At 43.6% G+C, this 16,216-nt stretch overlaps 1 protein-coding gene across 1 annotated transcript; it reads left to right on the forward strand.

Moving 5' to 3' along the window:
• The first annotated feature begins 1,748 nt into the window (after positions 1–1,748).
• On the forward strand, positions 1,749–10,182 carry SDHAF4 (succinate dehydrogenase complex assembly factor 4). Its single transcript, XM_066609506.1, has 3 exons — positions 1,749–1,905; positions 8,308–8,460; positions 9,912–10,182. The coding sequence occupies exons 1-3, from the start codon at positions 1,836–1,838 to the stop codon at positions 10,019–10,021; spliced, it is 333 nt and encodes a 110-aa protein (XP_066465603.1). The 5' UTR covers positions 1,749–1,835; the 3' UTR covers positions 10,022–10,182.
• Positions 10,183–16,216: the final 6,034 nt, after the last annotated feature.

The raw sequence follows: 16,216 nt of genomic DNA on the forward strand, positions 1-16,216 counted from the left end.
CCAGAGTTTGTTTTCATTCATGGATGGCTCCTTCCACACAAGTTATACCCCTTTCCATCTGTGTTACTATTTTATTCTGATAACTGCTGATGTTCTAACTACTAGACATACATTATTCCTACAGCTACTTTTCCTGTTGCTGTACTAGGACAACCTTTTCAACCTCTTCATAAATGACCTGGAGACAGGGGTGAGCAGTGAGGTGGCAAAGTTTGCAGACGACACCAAACCTTTCTGAGTGGTGAAGACCAGAAGTGATTGTAAGGAGCTCCAGAAGGATTGCTCCAGACTGGCAGAATGGGCAGCAAAATGGCAGATGCGCTTCAATGTCAGTAAGTGTAAAGTCATGCACATTGGGGCAAAAAATCAAAACTTCACATATAGGCTGATGGGTTCTGAGCTGTCTATGACAGATCAGGAGAGAGATCTTGGGGTGGTGGTGGACAGGTCAATGAAAGTGTCAACCCAATGTGCAGTGGCAGTGAAGAAGGCCAGTTCTATGCTTGGATCATTAGAAAAGGTATTGAGAACTAATTGAGAAAGGTATTGAGCTAATATTATAATGCCGTTGTACAAATCAATGGTAAGGCCACACCTGGAGTATTGTGTCCAGTTCTGGTTGCCGCATCTCAAAAAAGACATAGTGGAAATGGAAAAGGTGCAAAAGAGAGCGAGTAAGATGATTACGGGGCTGGGGCACCTTCCTTATGAGGAAAGGCTACGGCGTTTGGAAAGATGTGGAAAGAGAGATTGCTATCCATCTACTCCTTGTTCTGCCCCATGGCTGTTTTACCTATTTTCCTGTTCAGCCAAAGCAGCCATTTTCAACCACTGTGCTGTGGCACATTGGTGGGCCATGAATGCTCTGCAAGTGTGCTGCAGGAGTTTGGGGGAATGTCATGTATTAATAGGGCCATGGGGGGGGATGATCTCCTCTGGGGGCTGGGGATAAGAATAGGCCCTCAGTTTGGCTGTACTTTTATTAAGAGGTGACTAAACAGCCACCGGGTAGATGGGACTTGTCAGCCTGGGAAGGCAGCTCATCTGAGAGAAGGAAAACTCTGATCCCAAAGCTCCACTGCCTTGTGGCTACATCCAGTTATGGAAAAGGCTTCAGGAGTCAACCTGGAGACAAAATCTGGAGCCGGAGTCCCTGAGGCAGTTCATGGCTGAACACAGTCACGTTCTGGCAACTCCTGGAACCAACCCTATTGGCTTCTGCCTTTCCATTGGACCATTTCAGCGACGTGGAGAGGGCGGATTTGCTGCATGGGTAACAGCCTATCCTCCATACCTACTTTACCCAGGCTTCGCGCACTGAAGAGGACACTCTGTTCCAGAACCACCATTCAGAGCGTGACACCATAGTCTTCCGAGACTGAAGGATGCCAACAACAAGGGGGGGGGGATGATGTGATCCTCCCCACTACAAGCATAATGTGCCTCGCAAATGGTGAAAAGACTGATGGTGTGCCTGGACCATTTTAGAGCCCAGTCCTATTCATGTCTACTCAGAAGTATGTCCCATCTTAGTCAGTAGGGCTTACTCCCAGGAAAGTGTGGATAGGCTCGTCGCCTTCGCGCCTTGTCAGTGTGCCGGAGCTGCGCATGGCTGAGAGCCGCGGAGTCGGAGGACTCCGCTCCAAGCGAGCTCGGGGCGCGGCCAGCGTGGAGGAAGCAGCGGCCTCGGGGGCGCTTCCCCCCGCCTGGCTCGAGGCGGCGCTGACTGGCTCAGTCCCTCCCTCGCACCCACCCAGGAGGCTGCGCGCCCGGCCGCTGGAGGAGCGGGCGGAGCCTTCGGAGCAGGCCCGAGAGCGGCCCTGGGCTGGCCCGAGATGGTGCCCGGGCGGCGGCTGTTGCTGCTCCTCCTCCTGGCCCCGCGTCGCTCCTCTTCGGTGCCGTTCAGTAAGCACGTTCTGGAGGCTGCGGGCGGGCGGACGGGTGGGAGCCAGCCGTGAAGGGGGGTCTGGAGGCGCCGCTCCAGGGGGGCAGCTCTGGGCTGGGGGGCTGAAGACACTGTGGCCGTGCCCTGCCCAGCAAGGTGGTCCCCGCGTGACGCGGGAAGGGGTCGCAGGGCACCCCCCGTGTGCGACTGGAAGCTCGCCCAGGAGGTGGCGTGACGCGCCCTCCCCTCGTGGCTTCTGCTCTTGGCACCAACTCAGTGTTTCTCAAGCAGTGGTGGGAGTACGACCAGTAGCACCTGAGGTGGTGTACTGGGGGTGCTCGCTCAGGGCGACCAGGTGTCCTCTTTCTTTAGCCGCCTGATCTGCAGAGGACCTGAGATGTCCCCTTTTTCCCTGTGAGCAGGCAGCGCATAATCTTATTGTCATTAATTAATTATACGTAATATAGTCTTAAATTTAAGAATAAGTAATATAGTGATTCATTAACCACATGAAAGCAACATACAAGTGTTTTCGGCTTCTATTTTGTCATGTCCTACGTTTTTCTGGATGTCCTACATTTTGGGGTGCCTTGTCCTCTTTTGCGGTCGCCCTGAGCAGGAGTTTGGGAGAGGGTTATCAGTAGGACCATTGGAGGATGTGAACTTCCCACCAGCAGCATGGTGTGCCTTGTCAATGACAAAAAACTGATGAGGTGCATTGACAGTTTTACAACTTCAGTGTGCTATCAGATGAACAAGGTTGAAAACCACTGCTATACATTGGTAGGATGATGGGTTTTTTTGCAAGAATTTCATGGCTCTCCTGCCTGGTTGCCACAGCTCCCCAGGGAGCCATGGCTTACAGTTTGGAAATCACTGCCCTAGGTTCATCACAACTGTGACATATGGTCGCATGAACATAAACATTCAACACAAACCCACTCAAAGAGATGAAGCAACAGTCTTGTATCCCTGAGAGACTGACAAATGTAATATAAGCTTCATGGACTTCTATAATACACTTCATCAGTTGTATGAAGTATAATCCTAAGAGAGTAGGTGCATGTGTGTATGTAATTTGTATGTATGTATTTAATACAGACATGGGTGCAAAAAAGGGAAAAAAAACAGGAAATGAAGGTGTTGTGATGAGCCTAAAAGTGTATAAGATCAGTATGGTAAAAAACTAATTCTTAGGCTGCAATCCTATCCAGACTTACTTGGTTGTAAGTCCCATTGACTACAATGGGATTTACTTCTGAGTATATATGCATAGGATTGGGCTGCTTGTCATAGGTGATAGCATTGACCTAGTAGTGCTAAGTTAATTAACTTTGTGATGTGATAGAAATGATTGATTCTTATTAAAGCCTGACACAAAAGATTCCAATACTGCATTGTCATACATTCAAATTGGGCTGTTACTCATTCTTTCTGAAAAGGGAGTTCAAATTAGTTCAAATGAATTATACTTCATTAGCTGCCCTGTATTTTTTATTTTTAGTTTATGTAAAAAAACTGGTATCTCATTTTTTGACAGAGCAGATTATAAATCATAAAATAAACGTTCAGCAGTGACTCCTCAGTTTCCGATTGACTGTTACATTTTGTATCATGTAAAGAGTAGCACAACTGTAGCCATATTATATATACTAATGATAACTGAATACTTATAAGTTTGTATGGGAAATGAGGCACCCACAAATAAGATAGTAACACTTCCAACATACTTGGGGGCTTTCCTAGGATGCAGATGTAGATAAGTCTGCACACTGAAAAAAGAAAAACAACAAAACCAACAAAGCCAAAATGGGTATCTAGGGCTGCAATCCTGTCCACCCTTACCTAAGACAAGGTAAGGGTCCCATTGAATTCAATGTGATTTATTTCTAAGTATATATCAGGGGTGCTCAAACATTTTGGCAGGAGGGCCACATCATCTCTTTGACACCATGTGGGGGGGGCGAAGAAAAAACCCAATTAATTTGCATTTCAAATTTGAATAAATTTACATAAATGAATACATTACAGGTGGCACTTATATGAACAAATGAATTTTACTGAACTTTATAATACAAATACACATGAGAACTATAATACAGGCAAAACACATGAGAACTATGAACTTTGAGCACTATGAACTAAGAACATTATGAACTTTAGGAAAAATTCCACAACAGAGCAGCATTTTAAAAATCAGAGGAAAAAAGTTTTTTAAATGGAGACTCACTCTTTGCTTCCCACCAAAGGGAGGGAGCCTTGTAGGTGAGGGTGGTGGCTGCTGCTGCTGCGGGGGTGCTTGCCAGCTCTCCCTGGCACCTGCTGCTGTGCAGTGGTGGAGGAGTAGTCTCTCCCTGCTCTCCCCTGGTGCCTGCTGCTGCTGCTGCCGTGTGGCAGCGGTGGCGCTCACCCGCGCTTCGCGGATGAAGCACCTGCCTGCCTGCCTGCTCAACCTTCCTCGTGGAGGTGGCGCCGCAGGCGCTGTGTCTCTCCCTGCAGCTTCAGGCTCCACGTGTTGCCCGGGAGCCAGGCAGGGAGAGACTAGCCTTGCGCATGCCCAGAAGGGCTTCTAGTAATCAAGTAATGCGAGACCAGCAAGTCTCGCGTTACTTTAACCTTATAAAACGCCCTGCTCAGTTCGCTGGGCTGGTCTTTCCCTTGCTGCCGGCAGCGAGGGAAAGACATGCCGTGAGCTCGCACACTGGGTCAGCGCGGGCCACAGAGATTCTTTCGCGGGCCGTGTGCCCATTGGAGACACAAAACCCACTTGGGGGCCAGATGGGGACACACTGCGGGTCGCAAGTGGCCTGCGGGCCGGGGTTTGGGCACCCCTAGTATATATCATAGATACTGGTACCTAAAATTTTTGCCAAGTAATCAAGCTCCAATTATCGCGTTGCCTTATCTCTGGGTCAATCAAAGGGCAGAGCTTTTCAACTCTGAAAAGTTTAAGTTCTTGCTAAAGCAAGCTCAGTAGAAGCAATGCAGAGATAGTTTGTTTCTATAGTAACATTCCAGCCAAAGTTAACCTTTTATTCTCCTTTTGCAAATGCTGTTGCAGCCTGGTTCTGTTTTGCATTTAGCAGAGATCTGTTTTTTTCAACACCAGGAAGGGATCCTCCTTTCCGTTTGAAGCAAAGTCCCAAGCTACAATTCAGTGCACCCTTACTTAAGAACAGGGGTGTCCAAAGTTTTTGGCAGGAGGGCCACATCATCTCTCTGACACTGTGTTGGGGGCCGGGGGAATAAGGAATTAATTTATATTTAAAATTTGAATAAATTTACATAAGTTTACATAAATGAATATATTAAATATGAACTTATATGAATGCATGAAGGTCTTGCAATAGCTCAAGGCCTATAAAAGGCCTTGCACAAAGCAAAGCTGGCCTTTCCTTTGCTTCTGCTACTGCATCACAGACGTAAAACAGCAAGCAGTGGAGGGAACCCTCATCCCACAGCTCACACAAGAGGTCAAACATTTCCCCTCACTTTCAGAGCAGTTGCATCGGGCCAGTGCAGGCTCCAGCAAATCTCTGGAGGGCCAGAGGCTCATTGAAGATTGGGGGCTCCCTGAGGGCCGCATTGAGAGGCCTTGAGGGCTGCATGTGGCCCCAGGGCCGGGGTTTGGGCACCCCTGCTTAAGAACATAAGAACAGCCCCACTGGATCAGGCCATAGGCCCATCTAGTCCAGCTTCCTGTATCTCACAGCAGCCCACCAAATGCCCCAGGGAGCACACCAGATAACAAGAGACCTACATCCTGGTGCCCTCCCTTGCGTCTGGCATTCTGATACATAGGCCATTTCTAAAATCAGGAGGTTGCACATACACATCATGGCTTGTAACCCGTAATGGATTTTTCCTCCAGAAACTTGTCCAATCCCCTTTTAAAGGCGTCCATGGAAAGCAGTGGGTCTGCTTCTGAGTAAAAATGGTTGCAAATATATGCAGCTGCATCCCTCTGCTGTGGATTGAATTGCACACTCTCAGTTATGTGTTGTTGTTGTTATTAACAGTATTTATATACCGCTTTTCAACTAAAAGTTCACAAAGCGGTTTACAGAGAAAAATCAAATAACTAATGGCTCCCTGTCCCAAAAGGGCTCACAATCTAAAAAGATTTAAGAACACCAGCAGACAGCCACTAGAAAAGACACTGCTGGGGTGAGGTGGGCCAGTTACTCTCCCCCTGCTAAAAAGAAGAGCACCCACTTGAAAAAGTGCCTCTTGCCCAATTAGCAGGGGTACCCAATGGGTTGTATGTTGTATATAGAGCTTCTGTTATGTTATGGGTTGTATGTTGTATATAGAGCTTCTGGCTTAACACACCAGACACTTTAAAGGTGGATTTGATTCATGGATCACGGCTTAACTGTGGGATCAACTTATAGGCGAGTATCTGTGGTATATAAAGGGTTGTGCTGTAAGACTTTTCCTATAACTTTTCAGGAGCTTTCAGAAAGTTCAGGACATGTAGAGGTAAGAACATGCTAAATTCACATTGTCTGGAAAGGGAGAATTCTTGTCTTTTCTGCTACCTTTTGTTTGTGGGACAAAGTACTGTACCTGGTGTTGCTGCTCCTGGTGCTTTGGTCCAAATTCATTAATCCATGATGAAAGTAAAAGGGCTCATGTATGTGTCCACATTCAATCTGTAATTGAAACACTCTCAGGTGGTAGAGTAGGGAGCAACCTCTGCAGTGAGACCTTTGAAAGTTGCTTCCTATTGGAGAAAACCTTGCTAGATGACTAATCCTGCCGTTTTCAAACTCTCTGGGAGTTTGAAACCCACAGTAAGTCTTTGCGGGGGAGGGAGGGAATGAAGCAAGGGCAGGGGGAAGGCAGCGACGCAATCCCCAGGATTGCATCACTCAGGGGGTGCAGGGACTGGGGTGCACCATTGCAATCGCCCCACTCTCCCTTTCCCTGACCTGAGGCGCCCTGCAGGCGCTCATGCAGGGCTCCCCGCAAACAGGAACGGCTGCTGCAGGGACTGGAGGGTGCACCCCAGTCCCTGCAGCCCCGTCAGAAGGGAAAGCGGAACGATCAAGCTCCACTTCCAGTTTTGCGGAGCGGGGCACGATCGCTCCACTTTTACTTTTCCTGACCTGGGGAGCCCTGCCGAAGGTTGCGTGGGGCTCCCCCCCCAGGAGGCTGCAGGAGGCTTGGGCAAGTGCACCCAAGCCCCTGCAGTCCCCCCAGCGGTGCGATCCTGTGGATTGCACCGCTGCCTTCCCCCTGTCTCCTGGCTGCCCCCGTCCCTTAAGGGTGTAGAGGCCAGGACCCACGGGCTGGGGCGTCACAACGCCCCAGTTTGAATACCACTGGACTAATCATATGGTTCCATCTATAGCAGTTTCAATATACAGTTAGAGAAAATAACCACAAAAGACATTTCTGGTCTTTGGTTTTGAACACTTTGCATAATTTAAAGTATAGCCACAATTAAAGTGTACAGGTCCAGCCTATTAAAACACGGATTTGACTCAACACAAATGGCCACTGCAAATGAGAAGGAATGTGCTGATCCCTGGAGAAGGGGAAAAATGCATCCCTTTAAAATCAGTTTCAAAAACTGAACAGTCCTTTAAGAATAGCAGTCCCTTAATGAGAGAGAGTCCTTTAATGAGAGAACAGTCCTTTAATGAGAGAGAGAGAGCAGCTGGCATCAATCATTCTCTCTCCAAGTGACCCTTCCCTTCCCCTTGAGCACATGAAAGAAAGGTGATCACTTTGCATTGGTGAAGTGAGGGGCTGAGTGAAACAACTTTCTAAGTGACTGATTAATGGATTGTCTTCTTAATGACTCTTATCTTACATCACAAAGGTCAGCAAGGCTGTTTTTAAATCACTGGAGCAAAGAAAGTTTGTTTTTTAAATTGATCTGCTCTAGTGCAGTTTTTGCCATCCACATGAGTGCTTGGAACAGAATCCACGCGAATAATGAGGCTCAACCTGTATATGTTTATGTGGGAGGGGGCACTTTATCTATGACAGTTTTGTACCTGAATAATGTGTCTGCGCATTGTAGACAGACTTGCCTATAGCTGTTTACATTACACCCTGATGAGTTTTTGTGTTATATAGTTTCATTTTCAGCTACAGTCCTCACTGTTTTTTTATTTTTATTTTTTTTGTATATGTCCAGATTTTACTTAGGTTGCATTTCTCTTTCCATAGAAAGTAGCAAGAAAGATCTGGTACTCTATTAGACATGAGTATTGCATCTTTAAAAATTTGAGTTTAAGAAATGTTTCAGTATGATCACTTCATTTTGTTAACTGTGTGTTAAAATTCTCACGTGTGTAATGTCCCTCAGCTTAGCACTTCACTTTTTTTGAACTTAAGTCTAATTTAGACATATGGGAACTGTAGGCTTTCTATAATAAATGCTTCTGAATAATCTGTGTTTATAATAGGACCAGCCTTGTTATACAGCTCTTCAGGAAGTGTTAACTTTAGCACAAAAGGAAATGCTGACCCTACCAAGCAACCACTTAAGAAACCAAAATTGCCAGTAGGTCGTTTTGATGAGCCAGAAGAATCCAGTGCAGAGAAGGATCTGCTAGAAAGTAAGTATATTGTGTGTGTATGTGTAATATGTGAAACTTAGAAAAAGTCACTAGACAGATCTCATTCTGAGAGATGCTGAAACTTCCTTGAGAATTGGTTGGTTTCCCAGTATATGGTATATGAATTGAAACATTTAATAGTACACACCTTATTATAGTCCTTTGCAGTAGTCGTTAGCATTCTGTTCTCTTAGTAGTCATAGAATATTACTAAGCATTAGTGTATCCAGGATTTTCAACAAGTATTAAAAATAGCATCCTTTAATTTTCTACATTTGATTTAAGTTGCATGAAACGTTAACCACCTGAAGGACCCAGTCCTATCCAACTTTCCTGCGCTAATGCAGCCCCATGGTAAGGGAACAAACATTCCCTTACCTGGAGGAAACCTCTGTAACTCCCCCCCCCCCAACTGCAGGATGCAGTGCATGCCCTGTTGGTGTGGCTGCATCAGTGCTGGGAAGTTGGATAGGATTGTGCCCATAGTTTGCAGATAATACATAGGATTCTTGTCTGACATTCCTTGTAGGAATTTCAGTATGTTTCAGTGTGCGGATGTTAAAGTTTCAAGGGATGAACTTGGTTATAAATGTAATTTCTGCTGCTGAAAGAAGTGGGTTTTAAAATTAGATGTTTTTCTTCTGTTATATCCATTGATTTGCTCCTTTTCTCTGTACTACTATGTTCATTCATTGTATCTGTATATTGAAGCAAACTAAAGGCAAAACGACACATTACCACAAATGTGTAATGTTGCCCTTTGTTTTTATTTTTTGTAAACAATGGGCTGGAGGGGCAAAACCAACACAGGGGTATGGAGTCTATCCCAATTGCATATTCAGTTCCATTCATAGCTCCCCACCCCAATGCACTGTTTTTGCAGGAAAAGGCCTTTCATTGAAAACCAGTGGACTTTCCCCCCCACTAAAAGTAGCATGGTGGGGAGAGGCTAGGATGGGAACTGCAGCAGGGGCAAATCTGACAACATAAAATATTTACTGTAGATGCTCTGTACCTTTAAACCTTACTTAATTATTTCAGTTTCTAAGTATGGTTGAAGATTTGTGTTTTATATGTCAATAAAGGATTCTATTCTATTCTAAGTATGGTTTTAAATGTTATATCAACATGTTCATATAAACAAGTTCATTAGTTTTATGTGGTCTTCTTTGTTTGTAATCAAGATAAAATAAAATACCCTAAGTTACCTTGGGCCAAGTCTTGGCACAAACCCTGAATTTGCAGGTTTTTGATAGAAGATTTATTTCCAAAATTGTGGATCTGCTAAAGTTAAGGAAAATATTTCAGCTCAGGCTGTTTCCTACCCTTGAATGGGTGCATTGTATCATGGTGGCATGGTAACACTGTAAGATAGGTGGTGATGTTGATGATGTTTTCTTGTTAGTTGAGCAGAACTGCCTGTTTATTTGTATTTTATTGTATCTTCTTAGAATTTCCAGATGACATCAATCCTGTTACAAAAGAAAAAGGTGGACCCAAAGGTCCTGAACCAACTCGTTATGGAGATTGGGAAAGAAAAGGACGCTGTATAGATTTTTAAGTGACTTCATATTTGGGAGAAGGTACCACTGGCAGAGAAATACTACCCAGATGAAGCAAACTTTCCTTCTGCATTTATGTGCAGTTGAGTGTCATGTTTCCAGCATTTATGTTATGGGAGGGATACTTTATTTGAATAAATATATGTTTAAGAACAGGAAAGGAGTGTTTGTTTACCTTAATTGACTGAGATCTTGATGATGATGTGAATCAAATAGCTGGTAGAATTTAAGACTGTAGTCTTAAACACACCTGCCTGGGAGTAGGTCCTGCTGAGCTCAGTGGGATTAACTTATAAGTAAGACATTTAAGACTGTTTTCATGTAACTAGAGTTTTTTCAGCAGTGCACCGCTATGTCTAGGAAAATGTGTTTGTTATCAATGGTGGCAATGTTTTTAATTGTTTGCTGTCTCAGGTGCTTAATCTTCCGCTCAAAATGTTATGAAACAACTTTTTCACTCATGCATGCAACACAAAGTAAGTGTGATGGATGAAATAGTGACAGCACATCTGATTGTAAAATATATTGAAGTTGCTATGTTCTTTAGGCCAATGTTTGGTTGTTTGAAATGGACGCTACTTTCATATTCAACACTACATAATTTAATATTTTAGTAATTACAAGAGGGCTAGTATTTTCTAACACCTACCATGTTTCTGCAGTTTTCCTTTTAAACTGTTAAATGCTTAACCACCAATTTATTGTGATTCTCCTAACCCTAATTTATTTCATTCTTGCTGAGTAGATTGCTTATTATCTACTCTAGAAGAAGTGGTGATACAGACTATGCTGCCATATATAAAGGAGAATGATTGAGCAGTAGATTTTATTTAGATGAAGAGTCAATTTGCAAAGATTATCTGCTTGTTTATGAAAGCTGGCTGAAAATTTGTGTCTTTTGAAGGGAAACTATTGGCCTGTTAGAAAATTTAAGAAAGATTCTAGCAGATCTATATTTCATAGGACTGGGGAAAAATTCATTGTGAATTTTGGTGGAAATGTGTTAAAAATCAATTTTCCCAAAATAGTATGGGAGATTTTCCATCCTGATGTGAAGCTAAACGAAAATCTATTGAACATACATATACACATATAATGTTGAACATATATATTAATGCACAAAGTTTCACTTTCATAATTTGTCTAGACAAGTTGTTCAGATTTAGGTATCGAGGAGGGACCTACAACAAAATGTTTCCCTTCCAAGCCCAAATACCCCGTTGGCTCAAGCAGGCCAATGTTCTTTCCCTGTCTGACCTACCCTGTGTTCTGATGCTGTCCAACTAACATCTCAATGTTCCATGACTCCTGGTGTCATTAAGCATGTCAGTCCACTGTTTTTGTCTTTTAATGTACAATTTATCTACTTCTGCATTCTTTAAGGAGTCACCCAAATATGTGGCTGCTTTGCTTTGGATATCCTCACGCAAACTGTAGTCACTCAACCACATTAATCTGTTAATCTAGTATTAGCGGTTCCCAAACTGTGGGTCTGTGGCCCTTCAGTGGGTCAAGACCCCATTTTTGGTGGATTGTGAATCTGACAAGGCAGATAAGGATATGTGCATCAATGGTTATATAATCTGCTGCTGAAGGGGGGCATTGCTGCCCAATCATAGCCACAGAGGCTTGAGAGGCTGGTAGAGTGAACCATTTTTTCAGGTGGGTCCCAATGTTGAAAAGTTTGGGAACCACTGCCATATATAATTGTGTATCAGTTACAAGCGGCTATTGATTTAATATGATGCAATTTTTTGTTTGAAAATTCTGTGTATTTTTCACAGACTAATAAACAGAAACAGATTAATGACGCTTGTTCCTTTTTCTCTCTAGAATACGGTAATTAGGGAATAAATAGGAAAAAATGGATTCTTATGACTGCTGTGGTGATAAACTGCAGTTGAAATGCAATAAAGCCAAGCAAGCTATTTTGTACTTCAGTAATCTTAATTTCTACAACTGCTACAAACATTTGTGTGCATGTGCCATTTGAGTAAAGAATGAATTTTTGACTGTTAAGCCTTTTGAAGATTGTATTTTTCATGATGCAGATAAAATTCCTTTATAACCTTAACACCAAACCTAGTAAATAATGTATATGACACAACATAGTCCATAAAGGAGACTGTTCTAGTCCTTATTTGCTATGGTATTACATTTTTATGATTACAAAAAGCTCCAACACTTATGAGTTTAAGATTAAATTAATGAGGCTAAGCTTTTGCTAAAAGCACTCTGTTCCCTGTTACTTGGTGACAGCCTGAGACATCTGAAATTTATTACTTTAAGTAATAAAACCTGTTCATGCAAGTACTATCAGTCTTCCTCATCAAACAACTTAAATTTTCTTCAAAAGTAAAGGTATTAGCGATGCAAACTTTACAGGAAGTTTCAAATTGGTTTCTGCTACTATGCAGTGGATCCTCACTTAATGGTAATCTGTTCGGGAGACACTATTGTATTCTGAAAATATTAAGAACCCAATAACTCATTGCTTTTTGGTACTTCATTCCAAGACCTTGCAAGTAGACCTTTCTTCTATAGAACAAATCTATTTCTGTCTTGAAAAGGTGATTTAAAAAGTACCTACTGCATTATTTAGGGACCATGGTTATTACTTTGCACAATATGAATATAAAACACAAATTATAAGGCTGTACCCTTCCATCAATACAAACAGCCACAATCTCGTACATGGCTGCAACTGGCAGCTCAGTTCTATCCAGATCTCACAATCCACCACAGTAAGCCCTAGACAAAAGCAGTGCTGCCTCATGGGTTCAGGGTCGCTGGATTAAACAGCTAGAGACCCTGCATGTGTGACAGTGGCTCCAAGATGTCCCACTGGAACAGGTCAGTTGGCAAGGGCAGCTCAGGGGAGGATTGTGAACCAGGCAGGGGCAGGAGGGGGAGGATCTTGGCAGCAGCATTTTTTTTTAATTATATGGATTTTATATCCTGCCTATTTCCACTGAAGGCCAATCGAAGTGTTTTGAGTAGTTCTTTTTAGTATTAATATTCTACCTTCCCATCCTCTGGGCATAAGACTAGTAATGAATTTTCTGAAAAGGATCTTCTGGAGTTTGAGTGTGCATATCCTGTGATCTGCAAGTCTTCTCTTGAAACTGAATAGGTTGTGGCTGCTGTGTGACAAGGGATATATTTTGCATATGTCAATAGCATTATCCTCTATTATTACATCAGGTGTTTGTAGGCAAGCCTTCCACCAAGCAGGTTCAGAAGCACAGAAAGCAGGCTTGCTTTGTTCTCCCAGACCAGGGGTGTCCAAATTTTTTGGCAGGAGGACCACATCATCTCTTGGACACTGTGTCAGGGGCCGGAGAAAAAGAATTAATTTACATTTCAAGCTTCAATAAATTTACATAAATGAATATATTAGATACGAAACTTATATGAATGAATGAAGGTCTTGCAATAGCTCACGGCCTATGAAAGGCCTTGCACAAAGCAAGGCCAGCCTTCCTTTGCTGCTACTGCTGTATCACAGACGTGAAACAGAAAGTAGTGGAGGGAGCCCTCGTCCCACAGCTCACGCTAGAGGTCGAACAGTTGGCCGTCAGGCTGAGAGCAGTTGCGTCAGGCCAGCGTGGGCTCCAGCAAGTCTCCGGGGGGCCAGAGGCTCATTGGAGACTGAGGCCTCGCTGAGGGCTGGATTGGGAATTCTTGAGGGCTGCAAGTAGCCCCAGGGCTGGGGTTTGGGCACCCCTGTCCCAGATCCTATATACACACACCCTCTTAGCCTAACAGAGATAATCAACTGTCACTAGAATGCCACCTTTAGTGGTGACTTGTTCCGTCCTAGTAAACAGATTACTTTGTGGCAAGGCTCATTAAGGCTTGCACTTGCATTGTAATGGCACATATTTTTATTCTCAGAGACCTAGCTTTTTTTAAATTTGTTTAATACATTAGCCCTTCAAACATTTTTGAACTATCAGAGCCTGTTAATTTAAAATGGATTTCCACACGCATCAAGAATGGGAGGTTCCATTTTAGCATATGTTACTATATATTGTTGTTGGCAACCTTCAGTCTCGAAAGACTATGGTATCGCACTCTGAATGGTGGTTCTGGAACAGCGTCTAGTGTGGCTGATTCAGGAGTGACAATCCCTTCCACACTGGGAGCAAGTGCAGTGTGTCCCTGGTCTGACTCCCTGGCTATGGGCCTTCCTTCTTTGCCTCAGTCTGTTGGCAAAGTGTCTCTTCAAACTGGGAAAGGCCATGCTGCACAGCCTGCCTCCAAGCAGAATGCTCAGAAGCCAAGGTTTCCCATCTGTTGAGGTCCATTCCTAAGGCTTTCAGATCCCTCTTGCAGATATCCTTGTAGCGCAGCTATGGTCTACCCGTAGGGTGCTTTCCTTGCATGAGTTCTCCATAGAGGAGATCCTTTGGGATCCAACCATTGCCCATTCTCACGACATGACCAAGCCAACATAGGTGTCTCTGTTTCAGCAGTGTATACACACTGGGGATTCCAGCTCGTTCCAGGACTGTGTTGTTTGGAACTTTGTCCTGCCAGGTGATACCGACGATGCGTTGGAGGCAGCGCATGTGGAAAGCGTTCAGCTTCTTCTCCTGTTGTGAGCGAAGAGTCCATGACTCGCTGCAGTACAGAAGTGTACTCAAGACACAAGCTCTGTAGACCTGGATCTTGGTATGTTCTATCAGCTTCTTGTTGGACCAGACTCTCTTTGCAAGTCTGGAAAATGTGGTAGCTGCTTTGCTGATGCGTCTGTTTAGCTTGGTATCGAGTGTCGGAGATCGTTGAGCCAAGGTACACAAAGTCATGGACAACCTCCAGTTTGTGCGCAGAGATTGTAATGCAGGGAGGTGAGTCCACATCCTAAACCATGACCTGTGTTTTCTTAAGGCTGATTGTCAAAATGTACATAAATTTGCCAATATTATGGAACAAAACAGAAAAAAGTCTGTATGTTTCTTTTGACTGTTTTTTTTCCAAAGAATTGAGTTTGCCATATAATAAGAAAGAATGGTGCTTTGAAACCTTGATGAGTGTGGGATGTTGCTGATCTCTTCCCGCTCACTCCCTGTCATTCTCTCGTTCACTCTCTCTGTATTGTTAACGTACTCTGGTTTTTCATTTCGACTGTGCACATAAAGGTCAGAGTGAGATTAAGTTCAACTCAGGCCTGCTGCAGATCATTTTCTTACAAATGGGCCAGTAGCATGGGACAAAGCTGCACAATAGAAAATCTACTCTTTCTCTGCTGTGTCCATCAAATGCTATTTTGTCACACTGCAGAAGTGTAGGCAAGCTCAACATCTTAGCTTGTGAATGATGTACTTGGTGTTGTGCTGAATAAAAAACTAAGATTAGGAAACCACCAAAGGGATTAATATATCAGTGTCATCTTTTAATGCCTTAGAACAGTGGATCCCATCTTTTTTCCACTGGCATATCCTTTGGCAGCTCATTTCCATAAATTGCACCCTTCATATTTGCAAATGTTTGTAATTAATATAGTTGCTTTTATTTCAAATTTATGTTTTTCAACTATTGATACATATCTGATACACAATTTGGTGACCAGAAGCCTAGTGGTTGGTGGTGCTTTCACAGCCTGCTAGCTGCCTCCCTTCCTGCCTTGCCAGACTCACAAGGCATTCTCATACAGACCTGCCTTTTTCCGCTGTTATTCCATTCTTTTTCAAGTATCCCTAAATGTCCTAGCAAGTACTTGTGGGTGGAGAGGGAAAATAGTGGGGAAAGTGAGATTGGCACAAGTAGATCACAGAAATAAAGTAAAAAAAAAGTGATGTTTCCATTTTAAACCATGCAGTTCAAATGTATCTGTACATAACCTTTGAAGGCATTTTTACTGCCTTTTAAGGCATTCTGAGGCCCCGGGGAAGCCCGCCTTCCCCAGGCCTCAGAATTCCTTAAAAGGCATTAAAGCAGCACTTCCAGCTTCCCTTGGGAAACAGGAAGTGGCGTTTTTTCACGTCTGTGGGCCATTCTGAGCCTGCAGAGGAAGAGGGCACTTGTCCCTTTCAGAATGCATAAGGGGTTGAAAATCGCAGATTTGCTTATCCACAATTTTTGGTATATGTGGGGGGGGGGGTGTCCAAGAACTAATCCCCTACTGATACCAAGGCCCCATCTGTAATTAATATATTTTTTCCCATTCTGAGCTCTTGAGATGAAGTTGG

The sequence above is a fragment of the Tiliqua scincoides genome, chromosome 1 (assembly GCF_035046505.1).
Source record: "Tiliqua scincoides isolate rTilSci1 chromosome 1, rTilSci1.hap2, whole genome shotgun sequence".
Lineage (NCBI taxonomy): Eukaryota > Metazoa > Chordata > Lepidosauria > Squamata > Scincidae > Tiliqua > Tiliqua scincoides.

What these genes read in the sequence shown, in the direction of transcription:
- SDHAF4 (XM_066609506.1), top strand. Translation starts at nt 1,836, where the DNA reads ATGGTGCCCGGGCGGCGGCTGTTGCTGCTCCTCCTCCTGGCCCCGCGT. An exon ending in CTCCTCTTCGGTGCCGTTCA is followed by an intron (nt 1,906 to 8,307) that starts GTAAGCACGTTC and finishes TGTTTATAATAG; the next exon opens with GACCAGCCTTGTTATACAGC. An exon ending in AGAGAAGGATCTGCTAGAAA is followed by an intron (nt 8,461 to 9,911) that starts GTAAGTATATTG and finishes GTATCTTCTTAG; the next exon opens with AATTTCCAGATGACATCAAT.